This window comes from Bison bison, unplaced genomic scaffold (genome assembly GCF_000754665.1).
Source record: "Bison bison bison isolate TAMUID 2011002044 unplaced genomic scaffold, Bison_UMD1.0 scf7180017858151, whole genome shotgun sequence".
Lineage (NCBI taxonomy): Eukaryota > Metazoa > Chordata > Mammalia > Artiodactyla > Bovidae > Bison > Bison bison.
Genome location: NW_011488724.1, coordinates 3,932 through 13,372, shown reverse-complemented (window position 1 = coordinate 13,372; position 9,441 = coordinate 3,932). Strand labels below are relative to the sequence as shown.

The 9,441-nt window shown below is 48.7% G+C and overlaps 1 protein-coding gene across 1 annotated transcript in view; it reads left to right on the top strand.

Annotated features, from left to right (window-relative positions):
- The first annotated feature begins 3,722 nt into the window (after nucleotides 1-3,722).
- The window catches only part of NECAP2 (NECAP endocytosis associated 2), a 9,644-nt gene continuing 3,925 nt past the window's right edge, over nucleotides 3,723-9,441 (top strand). Inside the window, exons 1-4 of the mRNA XM_010862508.1 lie at nucleotides 3,723-3,852; nucleotides 5,998-6,098; nucleotides 8,771-8,875; nucleotides 8,961-9,044. Coding sequence (XP_010860810.1) covers nucleotides 3,761-3,852; nucleotides 5,998-6,098; nucleotides 8,771-8,875; nucleotides 8,961-9,044 — 382 coding nt within the window. The 5' untranslated portion in view covers nucleotides 3,723-3,760. The remainder of the gene's footprint in view (nucleotides 3,853-5,997; nucleotides 6,099-8,770; nucleotides 8,876-8,960; nucleotides 9,045-9,441) is intronic.

Sequence of the window (9,441 nt, the reverse complement as noted above, 5' to 3'; positions counted from 1 at the left end):
CTTCGGTGCTCAGCCTTCTTCACAGTCCAACTCTCACATCCATACATGACCACAGGAAAAACCATAGCCTTGACTAGACGGACCTTTGTTGGCAAAGTAATGTCTCTGGTTTTTAATATGCTATCTAGGTTGGTCGTAACTTCCCTTCCAAGGAGTAAGCATCTTTTAATTTCATGGCTGCAGTCACCATCTGCAGTGATTTTGGAGCCCAAAATGAATGCAGAGCTCCTCAGGGCAAGGGGAGCAGAACTCTTTTATTGAGGGGAAAAGGAAGCTGGGGAAAGTAGGGATACAGTACACAGAGTCTGTGACTTTTCATTGGCTGAGTCCTTGCCAGGAAAGAAGAGTCTTGCTTCCTCCTTTTGGGCTAGCATTGCAGGGCCTGGGAGCTCCCCATCCTGGGCTCCTGACTCTTATTTAACCGAACTTTCTGTTTATTAATTTTTTATACCATACAGTGAAATATCATTCAATCATTAAAATAAATGAAATTCTGATATAGGCTATGACATGAATGAACCTTGAAAATACGAAATAAGTAAAATAAACAAAAACAAATACTGTATGATTCCATTTATATGAGATACCTGGGAGAGACAAATTCATATACAGACAGTACAACAAAGTTTACCAGGGGCTGGGGGTAGCAGGGAATGGGGTGTTATTGCTTAATGAGTATAGGATTTTGGATGATGAAAAAGTCTGGAAATAGACAGTGGTGAATGTACTTAATTTCACTGAACTGTACACTTAAAATGGTTAGAATGGTAAAGTTTATGTTATGTATATTTTACCACCTTGTTTATATTTTAAGAGGGCAGATCAATCCTGTAATAAGGAGTTTATACAGAGTGAGTAAAAGGAGAGAGAGACAAGAGGGAAGAAGGAGGGGGAGAAAGTTTAGGAGCGTTCAGCGAATCGGAGGTTTGGAATCAGCTGCGGCACACAGAGGACCTAACTCATCATAAGCACTGAAATGTTTCTGTAATGAATAAGAGAATGGTAGGGCTTCCCTGGAGGCTCATTGGTAAAGAATTCACCTGCCAATGCAGGAGACGTGGGTTCCGGGAAGATCCCTCATGCCTCGGGGCTTCTAAGCCCCCGGGCCACCACTGTTGAGCCTGAGATGTAGAGCCCGAGTTCTGGAACCTGCTCTTTGTGCTCCGTAACGAGAGAAGCCACCCACCGCAATGAGGAGGCACACATCGGAACTAGAGAGTAGCCCCTGCTCACTGTGACGAGGTAAAAGCCCATGCAGCAACGGAGACTCAGAACAGTCAAAAACAAATTAATATTTTTTAAAAAGAAATAGAATGGTAGAGAAGGGGAAGGGATTTTGATAATTTGACTCAGGGTGACACAGTGGTAAAGAATCTGCCTGCAGTGCAGGAGATTTGGGAGACTCGGTTTGATCCCTAGGTCAGGAAGATCCCCTGGAGGAGGAAATGGCAACCCACTCCATTATTCTTGCCTGGAAAATCCCATGGACAGCGGAACCTGGCTACAGTCCACGGGGTCACAAAGAGTCGGACACAACTGAGCGTGCACCCAAACATTGTAACTCCCATAACATTCTGAGAAATCCAAGTTAAGACTGGGATACTTTAAAAAGTACTTATATTAGTAAACTTGGTTCCTTTTAATACATCCTTTTGTTGAATCTAGACTACAGGGGCCCAGGGCACACGGTGGGTTAGGATAAGGGTGGCACAGTAGGGAAATCACATTTAGCTGGTGGGAAAGGTAAAGCTTTCTCTAGAAGGAAAAGGCTCAGTTGCATCTTAGAGTCGGCTGATGGCAGGACCTTCAGGAAGAGCAGAAGGAAGCAAAGGCTGGAAGAGAGAGAGGAATCAGACAGAACTGTCTAGGTAGCTACAGCTTTGAATCTCAGCCAACTGGACATCAGGTGTAAGTGTCGAGGCAACAGAGATGACCCACAACCAGACAATGGATTGCAGTGTGATGCGTATTAAAGTTTTCTCTGCGGCTCCTGAGATGTTGTGGAAGGGGAAGTGCTCAGACAACCCTTGTTGTTGTTGTCGCTAAGTCATGTCTGACTCTTTGTGACCCCATGGATTGCAGCATGCCAGTCTTCCCTGTCCTCCACTATCTCCTGAAGTTTGCTCAGATTCAGGTCCATTGAATCAATGATGCTAACTAACCATCTCATCCTCTGCCACCCTCTTCTCCCTTCGTCTTCAATCTTTCCCAGCATCAGTGTTTCCCAGAATCAGGGTCTTTTTCCAATGAGTGGGCTCTTTACATCAGGTGGCCAAAGTACTGGAGCTTCAGACATCAAGTAACCTAAGTGTATGCTAAGCCACTCCAGTCATGTCCAACTCTTTCTGACGCAATGAACTGTACTCCGCCAGGCTCCTCTATCCATGGGATTCTCCTGACAAGAATGGGTTGCCATTTCCTCCTCCAGGGGATCTTCCCCATATAGGGATAGAACCCATGTGTCTTATGTCTCCTGAATTGGCAGGCAGGTTCTTTACCACTAGTGACACCTGAGAAGCCCTTCAGACAACCCTCAGTCAGTCAGTCAGTTCAGTTGCTGAGTCGTGTCCAACTCTTTGAGACCCCATGGACTGCAGCACATCAGGCTTCCTTGTCCATTACAACTCCCAGAGCTTGCTCAAACTCATGTCCATTGAGTTGGTAATGCCATCCAACTATCTATCTCATCCTCTGCTGTCCCCTTCTCCCACCTTCAATCTTTCCCAGTATCAGGGTCTTTTCTAATGAGTCAGTTCTTCAAATCCAGTGGCCAAAGTACTGAAGCTTCAGCTTCAGCATCAGTCCTTTCTATGAATATTCAGGATTGAGTTCCTTTAGGATTGATTGATTTGATCTCCGTGCAGTCCAAGGGACCCTCAAACATCTTCTCCAACACCACAGTTCAAAAGCATCAATTCTTCTGTGCTCAGCTTTTTTTATAGTCCAGCTCTCACATCAATACATGACTACTGGAAAAAATATAGCTTTGACTAGACAGACCTTTGTTGGCAAAGTAATGTCTCTGTTTTTTAACATGCTTTCTAGGTTTGTCATAGCTTTTCTTCCAAGGAGCAAGCACCTTTTAATTTCATGGTTGAGGTCACTACCTGCAGTGATTTTAGAGCCCAAGAAAATAAAGCTCACTGTTTCCGTTGTTTCTCCATCTATTTGCAATGAAGTGATGGGACCGGATGCCATTATCTTTGTTTTCTGAACGTTGAGTTTTAAGCCAACTTTTTCACTCTCCTCTTTCACTTTCATCAAGAGGCTCTTTAGTTCTTCTTCACTTTCTGCCATAAGGGTGGTGTCATACGCATATCTGAGATTATTGATATTTCTCCTGGCAATCCTGATTCCAGCTTGTGCTTCATCCAGCCCGGAATTTCGCATGAGGTACTCTGTATATAAGTTAAATAAGCAGGGTGACAATACACATACAGCTTTGACTATTTCTCTCCCGATTTGCAGTCAGTCCATTGTTCCATGTCCAGTTCTGTTACTTCTTGACCTGCATACAGATGTCTCAGGAGGCAGGTCAGGTGGTCTGGGATTCCCATCTTTTTAAGAATTTCCCACAGTTTGTTGGGTGGCTCCTGGTTCCTTCCGCCACAGGTCGTGAGGCGAGACCTCCAGTAAAGGGCGCGCGGCGAGGAGCGGCTGACGCCCGCGATCTGCCGCTCTAGCCTGACGTGAGTCATAGAGTCGCGACTTCCGTCGGGCCGGGAAGGAGCCGGAAGTTCGGCGGGCTCGGGGCGTCGAGATGGAGGAAGCGGAGTACGAGTCGGTTCTCTGTGTGAAGCCAGATGTCCACGTCTACCGCATCCCGCCGCGGGCCACCAACCGTGGTTACAGGTGACCACCTGCCGTCAGGCTAGGCTAGTCACGACCTAACCCCTCCCCGGCCATCCCCACACGCCCACTGTGGGAGAGGACGGCCCGGCCAGTTGACGGGCGAGGGGCGGGCACAGGTAATGCTGCCGGTTCTCTCAGGTCGAGGCCGGAGCAGCGAGGGGTACCCAGACTTCCTCTTGTCTTAGTCCGACGAATGGGGTCCCGGCGGCGGGGACGGTTGAAAGCGATATATAGCATTTAGACCCTAAACATGGTCGGGAGTGGTGGTGTCACAGACCTTTTTTTCAGCGCTAGCTGACGGCCTTGAAGGGATCCTTGGAAAGACTTGAGGGGAGGAGCCCTGTCACTGGCAGAAATCCCCCAGGGAAGGAAGGGAGCCCAGAACCGGTCCAAAGGACCCGTCCTGGGAAGTTTTAAGCTGATGTTGAAAGCCCAGGGGCCCTTCCTTACCCAGTTTTCTTGGCACGAACCTCGGCCTTGATCACAGCCTCTGGCTGTTGAGAGGCATCCATCCGCACTTGTCTGGTGAAATGTTCACCTGAGACGAACAAATAGGCATGTTTGTAAAAGTAGATTATGTGGAAGAGAACACAGGAAACTGCCCTGCCAGAGGAAAGGGGGGGTTGGGAGGATACTTCCTTTCACCGAATGTCTTTGTACAGTTTGCATTTTGTCTTCGTTGTCAACGACTAAAAACATTAAAAGAAAATAAGATAATGTCTCATATGGATAACCTAGCCTATGGCTATTTTGTGCCACACGGGGTTGGGGGTGGGGGTGAGCGGTCTTGAAGGCAATGTTTGTCCAGGTTATTTGGAGATACAGGGTTGTCCTGCACCACAGGAATGGTGGAGTGTCAACGTCTCTGGCCTCTTGTTACTTTTCAATTGTGTTAACATGGCCTCGTAGCTGATTTTCTAGTGAACAAATACTTTATTGAACACCTAGTACATCCATGACATAGTTTAAAAATAATATGAAAGCAACAATAGTGAGACAAAAACTCATTTGCTTTCTGTGGTCAAATGGGATGGGCCACCAAACCAGGGATGGTCATCTGCCTCCCTCCCGTCAGGAGGATGAGTCTGGTCCCCCAGAGATCGAGGTTACCAGTGTTAAGGATGGCTAGGTTGGCAAAAAGGGAACTGCCAGCCTCTGCACTTCAGCCTCAGAGCTCTGCTTAACTTGAGTTAAAGGCCTCTTGTCTCAATAAGAGGAACTGAAGCTGTGTCAGCTGACTTGTGAATTGAAAGTCTGCATTAATGTGGCCTTCAAAACAACCTGCGTCCACAGTTATGACGTCTCTCCAAGACCTGGCATATGCTTAGGGACTTCTAAGAAAAGCCTCTTGGAAACACCCAAGGTTTTTGCTTTTGGGGGGTTTACTGAGATGGAACTAAAATGTAAAGTTAATGCTTTAAAAGAGCCAAAAGAGGCTGTTGAGATAGGTCTGTGGTTTCCTGGGTTTATTTCTCCTCAGGCTGCCTTTGAGAATAGATTTCCTGAATACTCATTCACTTTTCCCACATGTCCTGTTGGCTGTCCTTTGCTCGTCTGCTAACGCTTGCTCCCCTTCTTCTTTTCCTCCAAGATGGTCTCAGTGGTCCCAAATGATTGCTCTGACGGCCACAGCCTAGCAGTGTCTTCAGCAAACCATGTAGTTTGTAGTAGTTGCTTTCTCTACAGAAAAAAACCTAGAATTCTACTTCAGAGACGGTCTCTATAATCTGGAACTGGGGTTGGCCAGCTATGACCCATGTGTTTTTGTTTGGCTCATAAGCTAAGAATGGTTTCTACATTTTTAAATGGTTGGGGAACATTTTAAAGAAGAATTTTTCAGAATGTGAAAATTATATGAAAATCAGGTTGTCCATAAAGTTTCACTGAAATACAGCCCTGTTCAGTAGAAAATATGTAGCTAGAACACCCGAAGCACCAACATGTGACGCAGTATGACTGCTCTCCTTCTGCGGCTGCAGAGTGAGGAGTCCGGATGGAGATTGTGTGGTCCTTTTCCCAAGACGTCTGCCAACCCCGGTCTAGAGCACACAGCCCACATGCCCTTCCCATCCCTATCCCCACCCCCAACATGGAGAAGGGGAGCAGGAGCCTCTCGCAGCGGCACAACGGTTTTTGTCCCTTTAGGGCTGCGGAGTGGCAGCTGGACCAGCCATCATGGAGTGGCCGGCTGCGGATCACTGCAAAAGGCCAAGTGGCCTACATCAAGCTGGAGGACAGGACCTCAGGTAAAGGCCAGGGAGGCCTGCGTGGGGCTGAGGTACCACACCTCCCACTTTGTAAAGGGAGGGGCGGATGGGGCCTGGCCAAGCCACTCAGGGAATCGGGGGATCTGTCCTGGAGATCAGAGCCCGGGTATACTTGTACACTGACTCCATTCCCCAACCTTTAGTTTAAAAGAGTATTTTCTGTCAAGCACCTGTTCTTTTGGGCATCCTTAAGGCAATAGCACCCTACTCCAGTACTCTTGCTTGGAAAATCCCATGGACGGAGGAGCCTGTTAGGCTGCAATCCATGGGGTCACTAAGAGTCGGACACAACTGAGCGACTTCCCTTTCACTTTTCACTTTCATGCATTGGAGAAGGAAATGGCAACCCACTCCAGTGTTCTTGCCTGGAGAATCCCAGGGACGGGGAGCCTGGTGGGCTGCTGTCTATGGGGTCGCACAGAGTCAGACACGACTGAAGTGTCTAAGCATAGCATAGCAAGGAAGTACTAATTTGGGAGCCCAGAGAGAAAGGGCCTACAGGTTGGTCCCAAGTAGGAAGCCCTGGAGCTTGCCTGGAAAATAAGCCACACGTTGACTTCTGCTGTTAGCTTGGTTTCTTAATCAGGAATTCTGCTTATCAACTAAATGGTAACTTCCCAGACTGACCACACCCACTAACTGAAAGAACTGGAAATTGTCCTTCTCAGCTCTTTCTGTGGCTAGAGGACAAGCCAAGCTGGGCTGTGTTGGACTCAGCTGACCGTTGTCCCCCTTGGCAAAATCTCTGGCAACCCTGCGCCACCAGCGCCTCTGGGTGGGCTGTGGAGGGCAACATGGCCCAGAGCAGTCCCAGCCTGCGCCCTGGGGTTGGAGCCAGGTGCCCCAGCATTCTGTAATGCCTTCTGTTTCTACCATAGAGGTTTTCCTTTGTGGGCAAATAAAATGCAAAGATTCGTGAGCAAATCTGGCTGCCTCTTCTCAGACCTGCATCACTGTGTCTGAGCTATGGGGCCTTAGACAAGCCACATGACCTTTGATACCTTGGACTCCTTTTTGGTGAAATGGGGAGCACATTATTTCCTGCTTCCCGGGATTGTTGGAATACGAAATGAGCACATAGATATCCGAATGCTTTGTGAACTGCAAGGTGAGCCAAAGCGCCAGTTTGTTTCAAGCATGACTGAGCATTGATGGCAGAGGAGTTTGAAGGGACGGCTGCCTGGTCTGCCCAGAGAACTCTGGCTGCGAGATTTGCTGGACGTCCCAGGTGGCATCACAAGGGAATGGCAGCACCTGTTCTCTGGGGACCCTGGGAACTACCTTTAAGGTACACACCTGGTGGGCCAGCCACTGCTCAGAGCTGAGCCTCACCTGCAGGAGCCACCCCAGGACACCCTTAGCTTGGGGTCCTGCCCACTGGGTCGTGTTTGTCCCTCACTTTCCAATCACTCTAGGCCAGGGTGTCTCAGCTTCGGCAGTAGTGACATTTGGGGCCAGCTGAGTTATGTGGTCTGAGTCATATTTAAGATAACTTAGCAACATCTCTGACTTCTCCCTACTAGATGCCAGTAGCACCCCCAAGTTGTGACAGTCACAAGTGTCACCAGACATTGCCAGATGTCCCTTGGCAGAAGGGAGGTCCAAATCACCTGTGATGGAGAACCACTGCTCTAGGCTGAAAGCATCCGGGTGAATCCCAGATCCCCAGGTACCAAACTAGAGAGGGCAGAGGAGTTAACAAGAAGCTACAAACTTGGTCCACCGATTTGGATTCAGTTCAGCCTTGATCGCACAGTCACCTCTGAACCATAGGATTTAGTAGAAACTGGTCAATATTTGACTCATCAACAGAGATTAGCACACTCGAAAACAATACCAGTTGTAAATGCTCGCAGAAGATGTGTGTTGTACTACACCCTGGAGAGCCGTAGTTGATAAGGGGATGCATTTTACAAGAGCTGTTTTTGTTGTTTTTTCAGTTCTACCTGTTTATTGCTACCAATTCATTTCTCTCTAACCCCCTCCGTCATGCCAGCGCATGGACTGTAGCCCGCTAGGCTCTTCTGTCCATGGAATTTTCCAGGCAAGAATACTGGAGTGGGTTGCCATTTCCTCCTCCAAGGAAGAGCTGTTTTTAAAATCAGTCACTCTTTTGGCCTGTGATTAGATTAAATCAGCCTGCTTCAGGTCCTTCTGAGAGTGCAGAAACCCGCCCGCTTCACTGGGTTCACCTGTCCCTTGAGTCCTGCCTTTGGTACTGGAATGATGCAGAACGTGTGATCTCCCTGAACCAGGGCCCTCAGGGTACAGGCAGTGGATGTGAATGGGCGAGACACGGAACGGTGACCAGCTCCAGCCCGTCATTCTCACGTGGAAGTGGAAGCCCAACGTTGCTAGAGCTTTTGATTTTAAGAGAAGCCAGAAATCTGGATTATTTTACATGTAATTTGATTTTGAAGTGTTGGCAGTTAAGTTGAAAGTGCTAAACTAGGAACTGAGTCTGGCCTGTAGGCCACCTCTGACTTAGACCTCTCATCGGTTGTATTCCTGTTGTGTTCCTTTAGCCAGAATGCATTTGACTTGAATTCCAGAGTCAGGTTTGCCGCTCTGCCTCGAAGGGCAAGGGCCCTAGTCATGGGATAGAAATAGGCTGTGAGGGCCTCAAGGCTCATCCTCACTTCCGCTTTCAGGGGAGCTCTTTGCTCAGGCCCCAGTGGATCAGTTTCCCGGCACAGCTGTGGAGAGCGTGACGGATTCCAGCAGGTACTTCGTTATCCGCATCGAAGATGGAAACGGTAAGCTCGGGACTCGGGGCTTCCTCTTCCGAGAAGGGTTTCCTCTGCCTTTGGAAAGTAGGATTGATTGTGTGTTGTCCCTCAGGGCGACGGGCGTTTATTGGAATTGGCTTCGGGGACCGAGGTGACGCCTTTGACTTCAATGTTGCCTTGCAGGACCATTTCAAGTGAGTGGTTCCAGGAGACACACTCATGCTTCCTCCCTCTTTCGTGGGACAGAATGATCTCCCAGGTTAGGATACCCAGGTGGTTGTGTGTGATCTGTCTGCTGGCAGTCTCAGGGGAACTCACTTCTCCTTTAAGATAGGTCCCCTCTGCGCTCTTCGAGTCCTCATCTCTGCCTTGAGGTCTCCTTTTCCTGAGGCCCATCTCTGACCCCCAGTCAGCTGCCCCAGCCTTGGAGGTGTCATGTCTCTGCCCCCGTCAGTCCCTTGAGTGGCCGGGGTCCTTTCCCGGCTCCCTTGGCCTTTGCAGACCCGTTCCTCTATGCTGTGATAAGCAGTGCTGGGATTTCCAGGCCACTCAGCACATGCCCTGCTGGTCCTTTCTGAAGCTAGAACGGCAGG